The sequence below is a fragment of the Odocoileus virginianus genome, chromosome 3 (assembly GCF_023699985.2).
Source record: "Odocoileus virginianus isolate 20LAN1187 ecotype Illinois chromosome 3, Ovbor_1.2, whole genome shotgun sequence".
NCBI classification, from domain to species: domain Eukaryota; kingdom Metazoa; phylum Chordata; class Mammalia; order Artiodactyla; family Cervidae; genus Odocoileus; species Odocoileus virginianus.
Genome location: NC_069676.1, coordinates 7145967 through 7167545, shown reverse-complemented (window position 1 = coordinate 7167545; position 21579 = coordinate 7145967). Strand labels below are relative to the sequence as shown.

The following is a 21579-nucleotide window of genomic DNA, read 5'->3' as shown; positions in this document are numbered from 1 at the left end:
TAGTAGTTAGGACTTGGCACCTTCACTACTGGGGCCCAGGTTCAATTTCAGGACAGGGAACTAAGATCATAAGTGCAAAGAGATAAAGTGAAAAAAAAAAAAAAGAAAAAATCTAAATAGACCAGTAACAAGTAAAGAAACTGAATTAGTAATGAAAAAAAAAAAGCTACTCACAAAGAACAGCCCAGATCCAGATGGCTTCAGAGCAAATTCTACCAATTTAATACCAATTCTTCACAAACTTCCAAACAACAGGAAGGAAAACTTCTCAACTCATTTTTTGAGGCCAGTATTACCTTGATACCAAACCCAAAAATATCACAAAAAAACATACAGACCAATATCTCATGAGTACAGATACAAAAATTCTCAAAAAATATTAGCCAAGCCAATTCAACAACATATAAAAAGAATTATACCCCATGACCAAGCAGGATTTTTCCCAATAATGCCAAGGGTGGCTTAACACCCTCAAGTCAATGAAATATACTGCATCAATAAATAAAAAACAAAAACCACACAATCATCTCAATAAATTCAGAAAAAGCATCTGATAAAACCCAATACTCTTCCAGAATAAAAACACTCAACAAGATATGAATAGAAGGGACTTCAACAACCAGATAAAGAGCACCTATGGAAAATCCACAGCCAAACAGCATGCTTAATGGTCAAAGACTGATGCTTCCTCCCCAAGAGACAAGATAAGGAACAAGAAGATACTTCTCTTCAAGATTGTGTTGGATGTTCTAGCCAGTGCAATTAAACAAGAAAAAAAAAATTAAACAGCATCCATATTGGCGAGGAAGTAGTTAAACTATTTATCTCTATCTGCAGACAACTGATATACAGAAAATGCTAAAAAAATCCATAATTAAAATCAATAAACAACTTCAGTGAGGTTACAGGATACAGTTATCAACAAACAAAAATCAATTTTATTTTGAAACAGGTAAAAAGAACAGCTCAGAAATGGAATTAAAGAACACAATTCCATTTATATTAGTATCAAAAGAATAAAGTACTTGGGAATAAACTAATAATCCCCAAAAGTAAAAAACTTATACACTGAAAACTGTAAAATATTGTTGAAAGAAATTAAAGATTCTGAATAAATGCAAAGACATCCCACTTTCATGGACTGGAAGACTTAATATTGCCGAGACAGGAATACCTTCCAAACTGATAGAGAAATTGAATATAGCCCCATTAGGACACCAGCTGGCTTCTTTGTAGAAACTGACATGTTGGTCCTAAAATCTGTGGAATCTCAAGGAACACAGAATAGCCAAAACAATCTTGAAAAAAAAAAAAGGAGAAGTTATAGGTGTTCGTTTCTGATTCTAAACCTTACTATAAAGCTACAGTGTGGTAATGGCATAAGGATAAACACAGAGAACAACAGAATAAAGAGTCCAGAAATAAATACATGGAGCTATAGTCAACCGACTTTTGGTGAGAGAGCCATGACCATTCAACAAAGAAAGAATACTTTCTTCTACAAATGATATTGGAACAACTGAAAAATCACATGGAATAGAATGAAGTTGAACCTTACCTTATACCACATACAAAAATTAACTCAAATGCATTAAAAACCAAACTGTAGGAGCTAAAACTGTAAAACCCTTATTATAAGAAGACAAAGGGATAAATCTTTGTGACCTTTTATTTCACAATGGATTCTTAGATATGATACCCCAAGCACAAGGAAAAAAAGAAAAAAATTTAGATAAACTGAACTTCATCAAAATTAAACTTTTGCGCTGCAAAGACACATCAAGGTGAAAAAACCGACGGGATGGGAGAAAATATTTGCAAATCATATGTCTGATTAAGGACTTGTATCAAGAATATATAAAGAACCTTAACTCATAAATACCACACAATTAAAAAATAAAGTATCTGAACAGACATTTCTTCCAAGAAGATAGACAAATGGCCAACAAGTCCATGATAAAATGCTCGACATCATTAGTCAGTTATCAGGGAAATGCAAATGAAAAATACAACAGATACCACTCATTGCACACCTGAATGACTGAACAGCTGGAATCAAAAAGTCAGATAATAACAAGTATTGGTGAAGTATTGGTAACATATGAATAAATCAGAGCTCACACATTATTGCTGAGGATATAAAATGGCACAGCCACTTTGGAAGATAAGCTGGCAGTTCCTCAAGAAGTTAAACTGTTACTATTTGACTCAGACATTCCACTCCTGTCTAAAAAAACCATACACATGTCCATACAAAAACTTGAGTCATAACAGAATTATCCATAATAGCCAAGAGGTGGAAACTATCCGAATTCTAAAGCATGAATAAACTAAATGTGGTATATATCCATACAAGAGAATATTTTTAGGCCACACAAAAGGATGAAGTTCTGATACATGCTACAATATGGATGAACCTTGAACACATGCTGAACAGAAGAAGCCAATCATGAAAGACCACATACTATGGTGACTGCATTTATATGAAATGCCTAGAAATACATGGAGACAGACAGTAAATTAGTGATTGCCTAAGGCTGGGGGAGTTACGGCGGTTACAGAGTGACAGTTATAATGTATGGGTTTCTTTTTGAGGTGATAAAGATGTTCTATAATTGTGCTGACAGCTACACAACTGTGAATATATTAAAAACTACTGACTTGTATACCTTACAAAGATGAATTATATGGCATGGGAATTGAGCATCAATAAAACTGTTAACAAAATTAATAGTAACTAGAAGCTTTGTATTCACTTCTAAATCCAGCATTTTACAGAATATAGTATTTATATTTGAACTCTCTATAACCAACTACTTCTGATGTCTTCAAAGTATCTTTTATCACCCTTCCAATCCCCTCTATGGCCGCTGGTTGTTACAGCTTTTTTTTTTTTTTTTTTTTTTTTGCAACTTGCTTTGGAATCAGTTTATATTTTGCTATCACTCATTTCACCTAAATCTTCCAAGTTTTAATACCATGCACTGTCCATTCTCTACAGTCTGCTCTCTGTTCTCTTTTAACCCTTATCAGCTACCAACCCAAAAGTCTCACCTTGGCAAGATCCCTACAGCTTCTCTGTTGCCAAAGCCAATGGACATTTTCTCTATCTTTCCAAATCTGTCAACGGTATATGCCAATCCTGAATCTCCTCAACCATCCCAGCCAGATCTCTAAGCCCACCCCACTGTTGAGAATCACTGCACTGAGAAAGACCAGAGATGAATTTGATGGGCCTGGAAAAAGGCTGAGAAATGATTTCTTACACTCCCCTTGGCTGCTACATCTGTTCAGAAGCTCTGTCAGCATCGTCCAGGATGACGGCAGCCAGGCCTCTCTTTCTAGCCCAGACCTGGCCCTGGGCCTCCCAGCTCTCCCCCTACTACAAAGCCCCACCCTGCTCACCTGATCTCTAAAAGTCAGCTCTAATTCAGGATGTCACCCATTCAACCAAAAAAAAAACCCACTCTGGCTTCTGTGTTAGGCCTTGGGAATTCACTGGAACACAAGACAGAATTTTCTTGCCAGACTGGCTCCTTTCCTTGTACCATATGCTACCCCACCCTCCTCGTCTTAGCAGCACCCCTGTCCACCAGTTAAACAAGTCAGAAATCTGTAATAACCCAGACTTTCATCACTCCCTCATGCAGAACTCCTGTTCACTTTCTCAAGCTGCTCTTCCATCATCTCCCAAGGCCCTTCACTGATCCCCCCACCTCCTTCCCACAACAGGTGCCCAAAGTCTCTAGTCCAATGCCAACTCTAACCCCACCAGTCCCCCACGTAAAAACCCTGCTGCCTGCAGGGGCATGCCCAGGCCCCTCAGCCCAGCCCTGGTGAGCCTGTGTCCACCCCCTCCGCCAGGAACACTTGCACCACATACTTCTCCCTGTTTGCAGTCTGAACCTAACCTGGCCATTGGCCCTTATGCATACACAGGCCCCCATTTCCCACAGCCTGCTACTTCTTAAGGTCTGGCTCTGATGCCACCACCTCCCAGGCAGAGTCGCCGTGTCCCATCCCTCTGTAGCGTGGCTGACTGCTCTGGGCTGAAAACGTGTCTATATTCCTGCCCCTGGCAGCTCCTCATGGGCAGGCAGGGGTCAGTCAGCCCACAGGATGGTGGGAGGGCACTGGTGGCCACTCACCCTGCGGTTCCGGTTGTGATCCATGGTCTTGAGGTGCTTCTGAATGATCCCAAACTGCATGGGAATGAAAAGGTCACAGGCTGCACAGTGGGCTGCCTCTACCTTCTTCACAAAATGTTCCATGGCAATTTCTGTAGAGGGGAGAAGGAGGGAGTCGCCACTGGTCCCAGACACCTAAGAAAGACCCAGGAGTTGGGGGAAAATGCCAGACCAGCTCCTCACCTCGCCCTGCCATTTCCACGTGGGCCTGAGGCTGTTCTCACTGACCCTCCCTGGGGGAACAGAGGGGTGTTGTGACCCTACTCTGAGAACCAGAGGAGGGAAGGCTGAGGTCCTGCCTGGTAGTGCTGGAATGGAACCTCCTCACCTTGTGTCAGATCTTGGTCTCTGTAGATCTGCTGGATCAGACCATCAAGGTCCTCCACGGTTTTCCTGAGCTCCTCTGTCTTCTTCGTCTTGTTGGCGACATATTCCTGCCGGATACACCAAGGAGATACCAAGCTTTGTGTGGGCCACTCTATGTCTGCAGGGTAACAGCAGCTGTCCAACCACTCCAAGGCTTACCTGCAGAAAGTCAGCCGTCTGCTTGGGGAGCTTGGTGCCTACGTACTTAAAGTGTTCCTTGTGAAACTTGCTGTCAAGGTGGCTAGCCATCTCATCCTCGTAAAAGGTTCGGTATTTGCAGAGAGAACACACAAACTGGATCCTGCCACAGGAGGGAAACGCAGAGCTGAGACCAAGAGGGTTCCGGAGAAGAGTGCTGCTGCCTCACCCAACCCAGCCGCGAGCCCTGAAACAGGCCTTGCTCATGGGCCTCTGAGGTGTGGTCCCAGCAGGGGGACAGGCTAGGACCAGTGGGGTTGGGAGTGCAAAGGGACAGAACATCTGCAGGCTGCAGTTACTGCAAAGTAGGGGACAGGGCAGGAGCTCTTCCTTCCCACAGGCAGGAGGCTGAAGCCTGAGGCAGCAGCTGCTGCTGCAACAGGCAAGGAGTCGCTGGAAGGTTGCTGGAGGGCCTCTCTACCAAGGCTGGGCCGGAGCCTGTGCACTTGGCCCAGCTGGGGAGCAGAAGGAAGGATGCCCTGGCATGAGCCAGGTGGCCCTGAGGTGCAGAGTGGAGTACACAGTCCTGAGGCAGGGCCCGAAAAGGTGCTGCATCTTCCTTGTGGGGGCTGAGGGACTCAAAGACCCAGCCCATCCTCTGCTCAGAATGCTTGGGGGTAGTGTCGGGAGGGATGGGAGGCAAGCAGGCCTGGGCACCTTCTGCCTCATCTTCCTCTTCTGAGAAGAGACCAGTCTGAGCTGGAAGGAGGGCGCCCGCCTGGCCTGCCAGAGGGCAGCCTGGAGTCACCTGAGCGAGGTGCTCTGTCTGGGCCGCGTGTCCACAGCAGAAGCCCGGGGTCTGGGGCCTGGGCCGGAGCAGGCCGCCGTGGCAAGGGGCGGAAGAGGCCAGCCGCCACCGAGGCCTCGGGGCAGGTCCCTACCTCTGCCGGACGTCCTTATCTGGGCCACGGGGTCAGCTTTGTCTGGAGAGCCCAGGGGCCGGGCGCCGGCGAGGCTGAGGAAGGTCCAGCAAGAGCAAGAGTCTGAGGCGGAGGAGGAGGAGGCAAGCGCCAGTGCGGGAGCCCTGAGGGCAGACAGACCCGACCAAGGGGCGTGAAGGGCTCAGCCGCAGACAGGCCCGGCCTGAGAGGGCCGGCGGGCCGGGCAGAGGGCAGGCCCGAGGCTGCCACAGCCCACAGGTGCTGCCGTCTCTCCTGAGCACAGTGACGGCCTCTTGGCAGCTAGCTGGGGTGGCGCAGGCGCCTTGGACCTTGAGTCTCTGCCGAGCTGGCCCCCTCCCGCAGGGGCATCAGGCCCCCAGTGCACCTCGGGGCTCATGTGCCGAGTGACCTAGTGCCGGAGCTTCTGGGCAACGGTGCTGAGCAGTGTCAGATCTCAGGCCAAAGTCACTAGCGGTCGCCAGGCGGCCGCACAGGGGCAGGGGACGAATCAGGCCTTGGGAGCTAGGCCTGGCGGAAAGCAGGGTCCATGCACGGCCGAGCAGGTGGTGGCTCCCAAGGGAGGCCAGAGGGCAGTGAGGCAGCAGAGCTATGGCCCTGCTCTTCTGGAGGCAGCCCCAGAGCGAGGCAGAGGCAAAGGGGTGGAGGGAAGCTGGTTACCTTTCCACCATGCGGTCTCGCTGCCGCTTTTTCTGCTTGTCCAGGCTCTTTTTGCCTGCCTGCAACTTGCGTTTGGCCTGGCCACTCTCATCCTGGGCGCTCAGGACCCCTATGGGAACAGAAGGGCATGGTTACCAGTCTGTGGCCTCTGGCTGGATATCCACTGTCTACTCCAGGGGGTCCATTCTGAAAGCAGCTGCTCGAGCAAGGCCTCTGGCTGCGAGTAGGGCTGGGAGCCCTGGGATGGGTGGGGAGTTGACCCCACCACGTTCCAGGACATCCACACTCTGCAGAGTGAGCCACAGGGAAGCTGGAAGGTAAAGAGAGGCTGTCTCAGTGGGGATACTGGCAAAAGTTCAGAGGACCCAGGTGGCAGAATGCAGGAAGGCCTCAGGTGGGGCCTGAGTGCAGCCCCCAAGGGTAAAGGCCCCAAAGCTCACATGGCCCTGCCCACCCACACTGGGTACCGCGGCAACAGTAGGCTGAGGCTGGATTTAGGTTAGGTACCTGCTGACGCTCATCACTCGAATAGGGAGACACGGACACCCAACAGGGGCTGTAGAGGTGCTAAGGGAAAGGACATGCAAACCAGAGCCGTAAAAACTGCACCAAGGGTCCCAGCTTGGACACCAGCCACTGAGGACTCGGAACTGCACGTTACGAAGGGCCTGAGGGCAGGGGCTGTGCCTGGGGTTCCCCCACACTTTTGCTTGCTCCCCCCACCTGAAGGCAAAACCAGTGTACTGTCTGAGATCAGGGCCAGAGTGGGAACCAGGTAGAGGAAGAGAGGTTACTCCCTATCAGCACATAGTCAGCCACACAGGGACGATCCAAGTTGGACATATTTCTGCCAAAACCCTGCCCTCGGCTGGACCCCTCCCACCACAAGCATCTGGAAAAGCCACCCCAGTACCCAGGCCACTCAGAAGACTCACCCTTCTCTGCATCCTCTTTGCCATCTTCCTTCCCCTCCTCTTTTCCCTCTTCGTCTTCTCCTTCCTAGGACACAATTTCAGACAGTCAATGTTAAAGGCTGTACAGTTGCTCCTAACAGCTGTTAAGTGACAAGGCCCTGTACCAGGCCAGGCATAGAGCCAGGCGCCTCATGTCCTCCCAACAGGCCTCGCACAGAGGGCTCACTCGGCCATTTTCTGAAAAGGAAATCCAGCCTCTGGTTAGGTTGCCTGCCAACAGCCTGTGCTCTCTACCAGACCTCCACTTCCTTGTGCTAATCACGTCTGCATGCGGAGATAACTCAGGCTGGCCTGTGGTTCTTCTGAGAGGCCTGCTCTGTGGCACAGGGACTCAAGCAACCCACTGTTCACAGGCCTCACCCACAGAGAGGGTGCAGGGCTGGGGCCACTTACTGCTCTGGAGCCCTTCTCCACAGCCTCAGCGCCTTCAGGGCCCTCTGCAGCTTCCCCCTCTGTGCCTTCGTCTGAAAGGTAAGAGGAGCAAGCTCAGCGCAGGAGTCCCATGGGGCAGAGGGCAAGGGTCATGGGCCCAGCACCCAGGCTCACCATTGTCCGAATCACTGTTATCGGAGCAGTCCGTCCGGGTGGCTTTGCTGTCTGGCTCGTCAGGACTGCCACATTGCTTTCTCTTCTTTTTCTTGGTCTGGGTCAGAAAGAAGGAGCCAGGTCAGGGTAAACGGCTTCAGGCCCTTTACTTTCTCAGTCACAGACAAGGAGGGCCCCCTGTCACTCACCCGGAAGTCAGCCGTGGTCCAGGTCTTCCAGGTCCGCCTCATCTGCTTCATGCCATTGCCAAACCCAAAGCCAAAACGGGAGCCACCTGGGAAGGTGCCCCCGCCACGCATGCCCTGGAACATGCCGTACTCAGGGATGATGTTCTGGGAGAAGAGGGAGGGCAGCCGGGAGGCACCAGGCATGCACTGGCCCCGGGCCCCCATGGGGTCTTCCCACATGCGCCCATAGCCCGAGGCCATTGGCCGGCCACTCCGGGAGTCCCGGGCCCAGCCCTGAGCCCGTGGGCCAAAATTGTCGCTGCCACGCATGCGGAACTGGTCGCGGTAGGCATCGTACTGGCCCTCATAGGCCATTTCCATATCAGGGTCAAGTTCTCCGTAGTCATAGCCCGACCGGTATAAGTCACGCTCGCTCAGGACGGCCCTCGAGTCACAGGCCTCGTAAGAATCATACCTGCAGAGGCAGATGACAAGCATCAAGGGGGCCTCGGGTCCCCTCACCCTTCTGCTCCTGCCTTCCAGCAAACCTGCCCGTTCCGGGGACAGAAGACCCACTCCAGCACTACCCCAGCCCATCGCAGAGGACCAACATTCAGAAATGCCAACTTAAAAGGCTTCTCGGGGCAGACTTCTAGAAGTTGGCAGGTGCCCTCAGCTCACGTCCCCAAGCCTGCATATGACCATGCACCAGCTTTCAGACCCTAAGAGGACTGACTGCTAGGGTAGAGCAGGTCTCAGGAGAAGAGCGGGCCCACAGGAAATGTGTGTGTCTAAGCAGTCACAATGCCCACGGCTGCTCCTCAAGGGGCAGAGCCATGCACCCCAGCATCCGCAACGCATGGGCAATCCAGCGCATCAGTGTTTTGTCCACCGGGGCTGCTAACATCCAAAGGAAACCCCCAAGCCCCCTCACCATTGAAAACAAAGAGGAATACAGAACGTTTGCTGGTAAAGACACTGCAACCTTGCCCAATGACAAGAACAGAACTCTTATGAGCTCGTATCATCCCTGGAGCCCAGGACAGGGCATCAAGGCCTACACAGCAAGTGGGAAGGCAAGCCAGACGTTCTGACCATGGAATCAGAGACAGCTGTTCTAACCTCGGCTGTAGCCCACAGGTCTCTTTGCCAAAGCTTGGTAGTTCAGAAGCACCAGCAGCATGAAAGAGGAGGCCAGGGCGACCCAATTGCCTCTCTGTGTCTGAACCCTGCTTTCCATCTTTAGGTTGCTGCGAGACGGTACACAGGCAGCTGGCACCAGCAGCAGTGTCAGGCCCCCGACAACTGCCCACCATCGGGCAGCCTCAGATCCAACACCATGGCTACCAGGCACAAGGAGAGGGGATGTGCTGGGCCTCCCCCAACACTTTTTGCTTGCTAGAGAGCCCATGCAAGAAAAAATCTCCTTGGCACCCTCTGCCCCCTTGTACTCCTGGAGCCTCACTTGGCCCTATCAGTGTTTGGCCAGGCCCCTCCTTACTCACGGCTCTCTCCCATCTGTCAACTGAAGCCATTAGGCCACTTCACTCCATTCCCGTGGTAGAAATCCATGTGCCCTTCTCACTGAAACCTCTCACTAGGGCACAAAACTCCTGGGCCAGCACCAGATCAGACAAGGACAAATCTGAAGGCAGATCTGAGTGGAGGCCCAGCTCCTGCGTGCCTCTGGGCAAGAGGTACAACCTGTGGGCACTTCACTTTTCTCATCTACAAAATGAGGACATCAACAGCTCCCCACAGGGGCACTTCTGAGGCTCAACAGCTACACATTTATAAGGCACCAAAGGGTGGCCAGGACGTGCCCCCATCTTTCCTGTGCCTTATGTGGGATGGCCCAGCTTGCGGTGCTCAGCTCAAGGGCTCACCCCATCCTTTATACACAACCCAAACGGTCCTGCCCTGACAGAGTGCAGGGTGCAAAGTATTGCAAGGACTTCAAATGGCTGTCTCCAGAAGGAAGAGTCATTTGACAATGACCCTGAGAAGAGCCACTCAGAGGTCACAGTGAAACCAGCCCAGAGTGGGCTTGCTCGGCCCTCTACAAGCTGGAAAAGAGGCTCACCACCAGGCAATGGGTGAGGATGGAGGGAGGACGGGACACAAGTCAGAGAAGGAACGTGAAACAGACCCTACACAGTCTCTGGGAAGTCCCAGTAGCACAGCAAAGAAGGAGAAAGCAGACAAATATAACAGGAAGTTCAGAAAAGGGAGACTGCCAGGGGGACTGTGGGTGACCCTGCAAAGCCTCCACCCAAGGCTGGTGCCCACTCACCTTTCTCCACCTGAGCCGTACACGCCTCCTTGTATCATGTCTGTCTCCAAATGCGGCACCATATCTAAGCGTTGGTTAATTCTGGACAAAACGGAATCAGCACTGGCACTACCCATGGCACTAGGGTTTGCATTTGTGTCAGAGTTAGGCATTTCCCAAGAGTTTGAAGTGGCCATACCATACCCATAGTTGGTGGTGTTATCCTGGCCATAGCCATAGCCATAACCATAGTTCTCGTAGCCTGCAATGATGGAGACAGAAAGACAGACAAGATGGAGGGGGCGAGGAGAGACAGACACAGAGACAAGGACACCTTTGGTCACAGAGACAAGCCTGGATCTTAGCCACCCAAGGCTGGATTGGCCCAGCCTTCTGGGAAGGAACAGCCAGCCCCGGGGCACCTCGAACCCCCAAAGGCAAGCCCCATCCCGAAACTTTAAGCTGCACAGTGGCAGAAAAGACTCAACCAGTCCAAACCCAAGGGAGAGAAGAGTGATCACAGGAATAATACTTGCCTCTGTTTGTCCCAGAGTTCCAAGTTCCATATCCTACAAAAAAGTCAAAGGGCAATTATAATTGCTTACAGTACGATGAGTCTAATTCCAGCATAAAAACAATGATTCCTAGAACCTGAGCGGAGGCTGAACCTCCCCTAACTGGGAAGCCTTGAGCTTGAGAGCACTAACTGACTGACCCAGGCCACATGGTGCCCTTGTGCCCCATCTTTCATGGCTCTGACCATCTGCTATTTAAGGAACCCGCCCCCTCAACACTATACGGTTTCCGTAATAAGTCAGAATTGGAAGACTACTCTGGCCCTTGGCGAAGCACCAGTGAGAGAAAGAGGTAAGCAGTTCCAGTGCTTTACACTGATTCCACGCTGTAAAAGAAGCTCAGCAAAGAGCTCATATCCACTCCAAAATCCTGTCAATCAGATCACCTGACAAAGCCATCTGGAGCAGAGAAACTGACCACCCTAGTCCCTCAAATGTCTGCCTTAACATGGAGAACCATCAAGCCCTTGAATTGTGTGAGTGCGCTGCACGGGAACACATAAGCAGAGGGAAAGACAAGACACCACCCTTGAGAAGAGCTGATGAAAATACAATTTGGATTATAAACTAAATGTACTTTGAATTTTATTATAGCACATAAGAAAAATTCTTTCCTTCGAAAACATAAAGCCATTGAAAACTGACCAAGTGCAAAGGCAAGGGCAATCTCTGAGTCGAGCACACACAATTCTTTCCCAAGGAAGTGTATGAGAACAGGTGACCACTTTCCCAGTGTCTCTGGTGGGACCTCAGAGTTATCTCCTATTCCACAATGTCTACCCTGCAGACAGACAGGTCATGCTTGTCCCAGAACAGAGAACCAAACCTCAGCGAGACGGCAGTGTGATGAACAACAGAATCCAGCCACAGGAAAGCAAGAGTGCATACACTGAGATGAATCAGAGTGAACATGCGTGGGTGCAAGCTGAAATCCCATACTCAGGTTTCCCCTCGATCTACCGCACAAACGAATAGGGAGACACTGGAAACCAGCAAGGACCTGGAGATGAAACTAATGAACCATGGACATGCTAGAGCTCACAAAGCAAAAATCCTCTACACCTGGGGAAACCAAAGCAGGAGCTTCTCATTCATTTGTTCATTCAACGATTACCATGCTCAGAGCACACAGAACAGAGGCGAGCAGTCCCAAGCACTCCTCAGGTCCAAAGCACTGTGTGGTAAAGCAGACCCGAAGTAATTAAGAGAGCAGCAAGGGACAGCAGGTGGAGATCATGCAAGGAGTGAGTGGTGAACGAGGCATTCAAACAGGCAAGAAGAGTGGCTGGCACAGCCACACAAGGAAAAATGCACACTTAGTTCCAGCAGCTAAAAGGGTCTGGCCACGTGGCTGTCTGCAACCAGGACACTGGACACTGGCTATTCAAAAAGAGACAGGACTGGGAGACAAAGGCAGCCCATCGGGGCTATGCCTGAGTCCTGAATATGGTATCCCTACCCAACTCCAGGTTTCCACTACTGAGGACTTGCCAGAACAGCAGAGAGGCACGAGGAAAGGAACAAAATATGTGCAAGATTTGTGTGCAAAACCTACAAAACACTAAAAAAAAAAAAAAAATCAGACATAAACAAATAAAGTGACATACTGTGTTTGCATACTGGAAGGCTTAATACTGTTAAGATTTCAATTCCCCCAAACTATAGATTCAAGACCATTCCACCCTAAATCTCAGGAGGAATTTTTACAGAAATTGACAAACTCATTCTAAAATTTATAGGTACAAGCAAAGAAACAGTAATACCCAAGTCAATTTTGGAAAAAGAATAAACCTAGAGGACTCATATTCACAAATTTCAAGACTGACTATAGTGATCAAGACAGTAAGGTAGTAGAGGAAACTTAAGACATGCAAATGAATGAAACAGAATTAGAATCCAGATACAGACCCACACATATACATTCAATTAATTTTCAACAAAGGTAAAGAAGAATCTTGACCTATATTGTATACTTGGTAGAAATATTTACTCAAAATGGATCACAAAATAAATGTAAAACCTAAGACTATCAAGTGCTTGAAAGAAAATCTTTGTGACCCTGGTTTAAGTATAAATTTCCCAGATACAATTGGGAGGACTTCCCTGGTGATCCAGTGGTTGAGAATCTGCCTTCTAAAGCAGGGGACATGGGTTCAAACTCTAGTCAGGCAACTAAGCTCAAGTCACAAGTAGAGAGGCCCATGTGCTGCAATTACTGAGTCCCTGCGCTCCAGAGCCTGTGTTCTACAAGAGAAACATCTTGCAACTAGAGAAGCTCCTGCACTGCAAGGAAGAGTCGGTGCAAATGATAAAAAAAAAAAAAAAAAAAAAGATTGGGATTTCCCTGGCAGTCCAGTGGTTAAGACTCAAGTTCAATCCCTGGTCAGAGAATTAAGATTCCACATGCCACACAGCACAGCTGCAAGATTTTTAAAACAAACAAGAATAAAAGACTGATGAACTGGACTTCACCAAAAATGAAGGATTTGTGTTCTTCAAAAGACACTATCAAGAGAACAAACACATAAGCCCCAGCCTGGGAGAAAATATTTGCAAATGGCACATCTTGTAAAATGCTTTGGACCAGAATATATAAACCTGAGGGAAAATGGTTCAAAAAAGATGTGCAATTTGGGATTATGTCTAAAGAAAAGGGTTGAGGTAGGGAGGGCAGGACAGAGAAGCCATGCAAAGTTTCTCTTCCTTATGAACTATTTGATACCTCCTTACTCATTTTCAGAACATTTTCTTAAGTCTCCCTCTCCCCTAGGACAATCTGACAATCCTTCAGGGAATTTTACTTATTTCCACTTAATCTGTGACTCCTGAGAGAATGTGACTGTGTAGACTCAGTCTTTCCCTAGACCTTGGCAGTAAAACCAATTACCCATCTCAATAACCAAGGCAAAACCCTTTGAAGAAAGCTCCTTCATAACAGAGAACTAGGGTCATGGTCACAAATCACTGAGAAACAGCTTCACTGGCAGTTCTCGGTTGCTGAGAGACACCAAGAGAATATCCATGGGTCCTTCTGAATTAGAGATTCAGTGTCTCTGTCCACAATTGAGAAATCAATGAGAAACTTTCTCTCAACCCTATGTGTGAGGAGCCTGCCGGCCTGACTATGTCTCTAAAACCCATCAAGATTCAGACACGCAGCCTCTCCTACACTGGAATCTCATGCACTACCCTGGGGTTAAGTTAATGGCTCGGTTTCTGCTCACACCAATCCTTTGGACTTTGGCCACTCTCCTCCCCAAACCCTCTCTCGAGGGGATTTATGGAACCTACATCTTTGTCACAGGCCACAAGTACTTCTAACAGTTTGTCAAAGGGTCAAAGGAACCAATCATATACAGCCAAGAACTCCAGCTTGCTCAATAACAGACACCTTTCCCATAATTGCCCCCAAAGGGCAATTCTAACCCCTCTGTAGCTATTCTAAGAGCCCACCATACCATTTCACACAAGTTTGCATTTGGAAAAGACAGTGTGACAGCAATGTTAAAGGCTACTAATAAACCAGTGGATTGCTCTGCCACTAGAAAGCAGAGCACGCACCCTCCAGTTCCCAGGGGCCCACACTTACCATAATCACAGGTGGGCTGGGCGCTTGTGTCTGAGTACGTCGACTGCAAAGTGGTTTCAGATCCCTGGACAAAGCCTAAATATATGTACAGTGTGGTTAATTTCTCCAAACAAGCCACATGAAAATGATCTAAGACTACCCTTCAGTGAAGACTGCCTGGCAGACCCTCCCCTCACTGGAAAGCCACCAAACTTTGGGTTTATGAACACCTCCAGAACATACCAACCAAAGGAAAGGCAGGCTATATTTAACTTATGTCAGAAGATTGGATAAACATTTTTAAACCTTCAAACCAGTATCCTGTATTGATAAATGGGTACCCAAATTATTCAGGTAAATGAAGAAAACGTTTATATCAAAGCACTGAAAGGTGAGCTCCAACTCAAAAAACAAAGGGGGTTAATTCTGAACAACGTTAAGGTAAATAATACCTATTCCATTCCCCCAAATCTAAAGCTTATATATTTTTTTCATTTTCCCATTTAAAAAAAAAAGTGTATTACAATTATCTCTTAAATGTAACTACTTGGGGTTAGCATGTTTACATGGAACAAGTATTATAGATTATACGTATAATGTCCTATCTTCTCAAATCTTATACTATTTCTCAACTTCTAATGAATTAGTACCAAGTAAGGAAAATCTGAACTTCTACCAGAAACTACTGGTCTCAAATGTTGATTATCTTTTAATCTACACTTTTAAAATATTTCTGTAAAATATTTTTTAAGTGACTTGCCCTTAGCACTGAAATTATGACAGACACCATAAGAGGCAACATTTGCCCGTTCCCATCAAGAGCCAACTCATGACCTAAAAATTAAAGCCAGCACCTCCAGTAGCTTGCTCACAATAAAAGCATACACCAAGTGCCTTCCCTGGGCAGGCATTCAAATATTTGTTGACACTCTTTCTAGTTCACTTTTTTTCTTTTTTTTCCAGTTCATTTCTTAAGACCACAGCAGCAAATATGACAGCAACAGCAGCCAACACTAAACAAGTGTTTTTCCTGCAGGATGCTAAGAGGTTCATCTGCATTATTTCGCTTCATCCTCACCACAGCCAACAAAAGGGACAGGGCCAAGATCCCTTACACTGTCAATTCCAAAGTCCAAAAAGGTCTGAAAACCAAGTGTTTTCCTCAAATGTGGCGTCAACATGCATTTTAGGCAAAACTGACCCATGAGGACATTCTTTATCTTTCTTCATTTAATTACAAGGTGCTGCCCCAGACCCCACTGCAGGTGTCGTGGAACGTCCTTTTAAGCTAGAATTCCAAAACACACCCAGCTCCAAGGGTTTCAAATAAAGATCAGTGGATCCACACTTTACTTCCCAGAGGAGGGAACTGAGACTGGGCACTGGGGAATGAGATAGCTGGTGACAGAAGTATATAAATCCAACATTTTATACATTCCCTAATTAAAGAGGGTACACTGGAATGGATTTCCTCCAGGGACCCAGGACCTTCCTGAGATGCCTAAATTGTAACCCTGATAATAACTGTACACAAGAAACATTGAAAGTAATCTAAAGAAGGTTCACCTGTGGGGAAGGCTCCCAGTGTAAGTACCACCTTACACTGGCCTTTTCCACTGCTTGCTCAAGTAGCTTTAGGAAACCTGTTTGTTCAGCAATAGTGCCACTGGCAAAACAACTCCAGACTTTAGGTAACGTGGTCTGAATGTACTGCAGCTGCAACTAACCTACCACAAGCTAAAAGGAATACATACTGGAACACAGTATTAAAGCTACAGAGCAAAAGATCTATGTACATTGAGGGGAGAAGGCCCTGATTCTTCCTTGAGAAAAAGGAAAGATAAAATCCATCAGACCTTCAGAGTTCAAAGGCAAACTCAGCTCTAGTTCCATCCCCTCTACATTAATATTCTGTGCCACAACACTGCCCCCAGGGCAGGACCTTCTTTTTTTAGCCAGTTATGCTCCAATTGTGAACCAATTCTTATCTGGCTGAGTATCGATCTTGTCTTGGTTCAGCTTGATTTTTCAGCTTGATTAGTTCTGAATGAAAAAATAAGCTCTGAGCGAAAAAAACAAAATAAGCAAATTTTTGGTCCTATAAAGGTCAGACCATGGGTTTATAACTGTGTATCACAGCCCCTCCCTCTTGGCCAGCCTCTCTGGTATCTTTTTTTGTGCAAAAACACACAAAGCTTCTCAATTTTATTCTCTTCCTTCATTTTTTAGAACGGGATTCTTTGAAGAAATAATATTAAGTGACCAAAAACTGGAAGACAATAGGAAAGAGGTTAGGTTGCCGCCAACCTCTACTATCCAGAGAAAATCAGCCTCCAAGATGGCCTCCAATATTCTTGCCTTCTGACATCATGTTGTCTCTTCCCAAATAGAGGGAGGCAGTTTAATCGAAAAGATATTACAGAAATAACCCAGTGCAACTTCAGGCTTCCACCTCATTCTCTCTCAGATTACTCACTCTTACTATAAGACAGCATATAGTACTCTAGTAGGCCTGTGGAGAGCTCCAGATAATATAGAAATCAATAGCCAGCATCAACCTGTCAGGCACATTAGTTTGAGTCATCTTCAGCCCAAGTTCAGCCTTCAGATGATTAATGTCCCAACTAACATCCAAAATGTAATCTTATGAGAAATCCCAAGCCAGAGCCATCCAGGTAAACCACCTGTGCATTCCTAACACAGAGAAAATATATGAGATGATGAATGTTCCTATAAAAAGACTGGTGGCATTTCAGACTTTTGTTTAAAGATCTGATTCTGGATTTTTATCCTATATTTCCACTGCTCCTATCTTCCTCCCCTTAGGGTAGAGACAGAACCTTCTTTCTCAAGTATACACTAAAAAATTAGGTTAAAAAATTAGATAAATTATCAAAAAGATACATTTTAAACCACCTTCTACCCTTACTAATAATGGTAACATTTGCTTTAAGGCCTCCAGAAATTCTCCTTAAAGGCAAAGAGAGTTGTCTAAAATGTGACATAAAATGCCTGACATTCATTCATTCATTTATGACAGCACCTCCTGACACGGGGTGTCTTAGTTCCACCACCAGGAACTGAACCTGTGCCCCTGCAGTGGAATCTTAACCACTGGATTGCCAGGGAAGTCCCTCTGACTTTAGTGGTCTGCTTCTTAAAAGGCAAAGTCACACATTATAAAGCGACTGTGGTTTTCAGTTGGTTAAGATCAAGGGAAAATTAATCATAACCTCATTAGCTTGGCTACCTCACTGCCAACTCAAACACAGAATTATAGCCTACAAGATAAGGAGCTGAAATTCAAACTTGACCATCTGTAACCTCTATACATCAGTTTCCTTGTCTATAAAATTAAATGGATCATTATTAAGCTACCCCACAGCACCCAACCAGTCATCCCCTAGTTTCTTCAGCAGTCCTGTCCCTAAAACCACAGAACTGTCTTCCAGTTCTTGATAAGATTTGGTGAAAAGGATCAGTTTTCAATTCCAGATACGTCAGTATCAATCCGACTGACTTCCCTGGTGAATCAGAAAAGGTACACAAAGGCTAGTGCAGGGTTGCTCAACCTTGGCACTGCTGATGTTTGAGGCCAGATAATTCTTTATGGTGGGGCCACCTTGTGCACTATAGCATGTTTTAGCAGCACTCCTGGCCTCTACCCACTAGATGCATAGGTAGCAACTCCCACCCCACCCCAAGAAGTGACAACCAAATACCACGCTTCAAACTTTGCCAATGTCCCCTGGAGGGCAAACTTGCCCGTGGTTGAGAACCACTGGGCTAAGGGATGGTTGCTTAAAAAAACTGGAGTTCTTGCCAAGCTCCTGACCTGGAGGAGGGAGGGCTAACACTATCTTCTCGTCTAAGGCCAACATACAGCCTATGGAGCAGCCCCAGAGGCTCAGATTCCACTCTCAGTCCTAAACATTCCAAGTAGAATGCAGCTTACCCAGCAACCACACAAGCTCAAGCCTGTAAAAACCCCCATTAACAAGGGAAGCTCTTGGCTGAGAAGTCTCATCAGTTATTCCGAAAGCAATCCCAGCCCAGCCTTTGAATTCATTCAGGGATGATTTGTAATCACCCAGGCATATCCTATGGCTCCCTCTCTAATCTCATCATCCCCTACCTCCCCTTAGCTCAAGACCCACTGATCACCTCGGGCTGATCACTTAACAGGCCAGGCAGCTCCTGTCACTAGGTCTTTATATCGACGGTCCCCTTGACCCGATATCCCTAACTCCCACTTTCCATTCAGGTTTCTACTCAAATGCTCAATGCTCTCCAGAGGTCCCCAACCACCCCACGTAATAGAACAAGGTCCTCGGGGTACTGACTACTCCACAACACATACTACATTCGTTTCCCGATTATGGTCTGCCCTCCTCTATAAACACTTGAGGAATTCCCGTCAGTATATCAGTGTCTATTCAACCCCCGACGCCACGATGAATTTGACAGTTGTGGAATGAGTTAACACGGAAGCCAGCCATTCTTCACAAGGCTCAGTCCCTAAGGACGCGAGGTTCCCCACTCGGCCCAAACGCTTCACTTATTTATTCACTCACACACACACACACACACACACACACACACCCCGCGGCGGGGGACTGACGCCTCTCCCACCCTGGGGCAGATAAAGGCGAAGGGGGTGGGGCGGCCAACCGCGGTATTTGCAGGGAAACTGCGCGGGGGACAATTGCGACTGCAGCCGAGTCCGCAGATGGACCTGAAGGGCCGAGGCCTGAGAAAGGGCGACCTGAGGCGACGAGGGCCCAGGGGGCCGGGCCAGGAACGGAGGCGAGAACTCAGGTGCCGAGACCAAGGCCCACCGACACAGGCGACAGAAACCAAAACTTCGGTCGGTTGGGGGCCGGGACTCAAGGTGGCCAGCACAGAGAACTGAGACGCCAAGGCGTGAGGGGCACGATACTGAAGCGACGGGCCCCCGGCGCCATTTTGTGACCGCAGAGAGGGCAGTGTCCAAGCCCCGGGGGAGAAACGGACGAGCCCGGCGCGGCTCCGGCACATCCCTATCCCTCTGCACCCGGAGCCCGACCCCCCTCCTCACCAACCCTGCCGGGCCCACCTGTGTAGCTCATGGCAGCAGCGAAAACTGCACCCGAAGAGCCTGGCAGCTACTCCACGCGTGGGACGCCGCCGCGTTAGCGTAGACAATCCCCCGAGCCCCTTCTATCCACAACTAAGCCCCGCCTCTCGACAGCATTGGCTCGCGCCGGACCCAGGCTTCACGCCTGTTGGATAGCCTAGCTGTCCATCTCGGAGCCTCCTTAGGCCCGTGGCTGAGGGTTCTGCCAATTTCACGAGAGCCCCGCCCTAATCCCGCCTCCCGTTATTTTGAAACCATGCTGATTGGCTTAGAGGAGACGGCCTGGAGGTGGACTCCCGCAGAGTTCGAAGGGGCGGAGCTGTTCACTACGGAAAGACCTGAGGCCCAAGCGCGGCCCGGCGGGAAAGGCCTGTGCCCTGGAGGCCCGCCAGAGGGAGCTGGGTCTACAGGGCAGGTCTCTCCTCCAGTCCCGGCTTTGCCGCGGGGGTGTTGTGCCGATCTACACTCTCCTAACTTCCCTGGCCTTCAGCTCCAAAGCGAACAAAGTAAAGCCATGTTGAAATGAAAATTACAGCTAAGTGGCAAACAAGATACTGGGCACAGTTTCAAATATGTAAAATAACATATGTGAAGAATTCAGTCCGGTGCCGGGTGACCTAAAGAAATGTTACATTTTGTTATCCACCGTTACATAAAGATAACAGATATACAGCATGTTTATATCATTATATGTAATAAATATATTCGTATTATTTCAAATGCTCCATTGTATCTGTGAGGAAGTTGGTTTTTCTTTTTAAAAACTCCCATTTAAAAAGATAAGAAAACTATGCATGAGACAAGTGCTCTGGCCTGGTGCACTGGGAAGACCCAGAGGGATCGGGTGGAGAGGGAGGTGAGAGGGGGGATCGGGATGGGGAATACATGTAAATCCATGGCTGATTCATGTCAATGTATGACAAAAACCACTACAATATTGTAAAGTAAATAGCCTCCAACTAATAAAAATAAATTTTTAAAAAAGCAAAAAAAGAAAAAGAAAACTGAAGCTTGACAGGGTCCTTGACACTTGAGTGTTAAAGCTGGAACTACCTGCTCTAAACCCTTCTCAGTTTGTTCTGGACTTCAGAGATCCTACAGTAAGAAGCCCAGCCAGGCTTCAGCAATGTATCCTCAGCAGCCTCTTTGGATGTGTCCACTGTCAAGAGTCATCTCATAGCTGCTGAGAGACAACTTGAGGGAGCTGCAGACACTGAAAATTGTGCTTAATGTGTTTGTGACAATTCATCAAGCTGGGCGACTTGTACTTTTTTGTTTGTTTTAAAGTATGCCACTACTGACTTTTTGATATTAATCTCTCATTTCAATGGCACTTTTTAAAGTCCGTATCCTTCAGAGAAATATGCTGAAACATTAACAGATTAATTGGTCTGATGACCATTAATTCGGATGGAGGAGAGCACATGGAGGGGCTGTAGCTGAAGACTGGTCATGAGTTTACAGCTGATGAGTAGGTGACAGTTCATTTTACTATTCCACTTTTCTGTGCTTAGAATTCTCCATGACAAAACTTGGCTGCCACGTGGGCCAAAGTTCACAATGCATTGAAAAGCTCCATATGTGAAGTACATGAAGTTCTGCCCAGTGTGCACTCCAGTGTGGGGCTCATTTCAATGTCACCCTCAGAGATGCCTGCCTGCCCTCCAAACTAAGGACACCTCTCCTGGATCCCATAGCTTCCTTCATGGCATGTACCACAGCCATATTTTACCCTCATATGTCAACTCCATTAGTATCTAATGCTCTGCCTCTAAGACAAGTAGTAGAACTGTTTATGAGAACATGACCACAAGTTTTAGGGAAAGATCCCTCTGTGGCAAGAACAGCATTCAACCCTTTCAAGGACTGGCCCTTATCATGGCATCACTGTGGGTGGCACAGGACCTCCTACTTTCTAAGTTCTTGTATAGTTTGATCTTTTTCTTTACATCCATTCAGCTTACATCACTTTTTAAAACTATTCATTTAAAAAAAAAAAAAAACCTATAAAAAGCTAAACGAGGCCTCTGGGTCAGATCTCATTCCAAGAG

The 21579-nt window shown here is 47.6% G+C and overlaps 1 protein-coding gene across 8 annotated transcripts in view; it reads right to left on the bottom strand.

Moving 5' to 3' along the window:
- Positions 1-19637, bottom strand: part of AKAP8L (A-kinase anchoring protein 8 like) — a 31067-nt gene extending 11430 nt beyond the window's left edge. The window contains exons 1-13 of one of the 8 annotated variants that reach the window (XM_070462701.1): positions 19508-19637; positions 14434-14508; positions 10806-10838; positions 10291-10531; positions 8019-8472; positions 7831-7927; positions 7678-7748; positions 7246-7309; positions 6311-6419; positions 4713-4854; positions 4516-4621; positions 4149-4202; positions 3406-3498 (exon numbers count right to left, since the gene is read on the bottom strand). In XM_070462701.1, the coding sequence (XP_070318802.1) occupies positions 3431-3498; positions 4149-4202; positions 4516-4621; positions 4713-4854; positions 6311-6419; positions 7246-7309; positions 7678-7748; positions 7831-7927; positions 8019-8472; positions 10291-10531; positions 10806-10838; positions 14434-14508; positions 19508-19520 (1527 nt within the window). In that variant the 5' untranslated portion in view covers positions 19521-19637 and the 3' untranslated portion in view covers positions 3406-3430. Of the gene's footprint in view, positions 1-3405; positions 3499-4148; positions 4323-4370; positions 4421-4515; positions 4622-4712; positions 4855-6310; positions 6420-7245; positions 7310-7677; positions 7749-7830; positions 7928-8018; positions 8473-10290; positions 10532-10805; positions 10839-14433; positions 14509-19507 lie in introns of those variants that run through there. The other 7 variants (XM_020873132.2, XM_070462699.1, XM_070462706.1 and 4 more) reach the window with 7 other exon arrangements.
- Positions 19638-21579: the final 1942 nt, after the last annotated feature.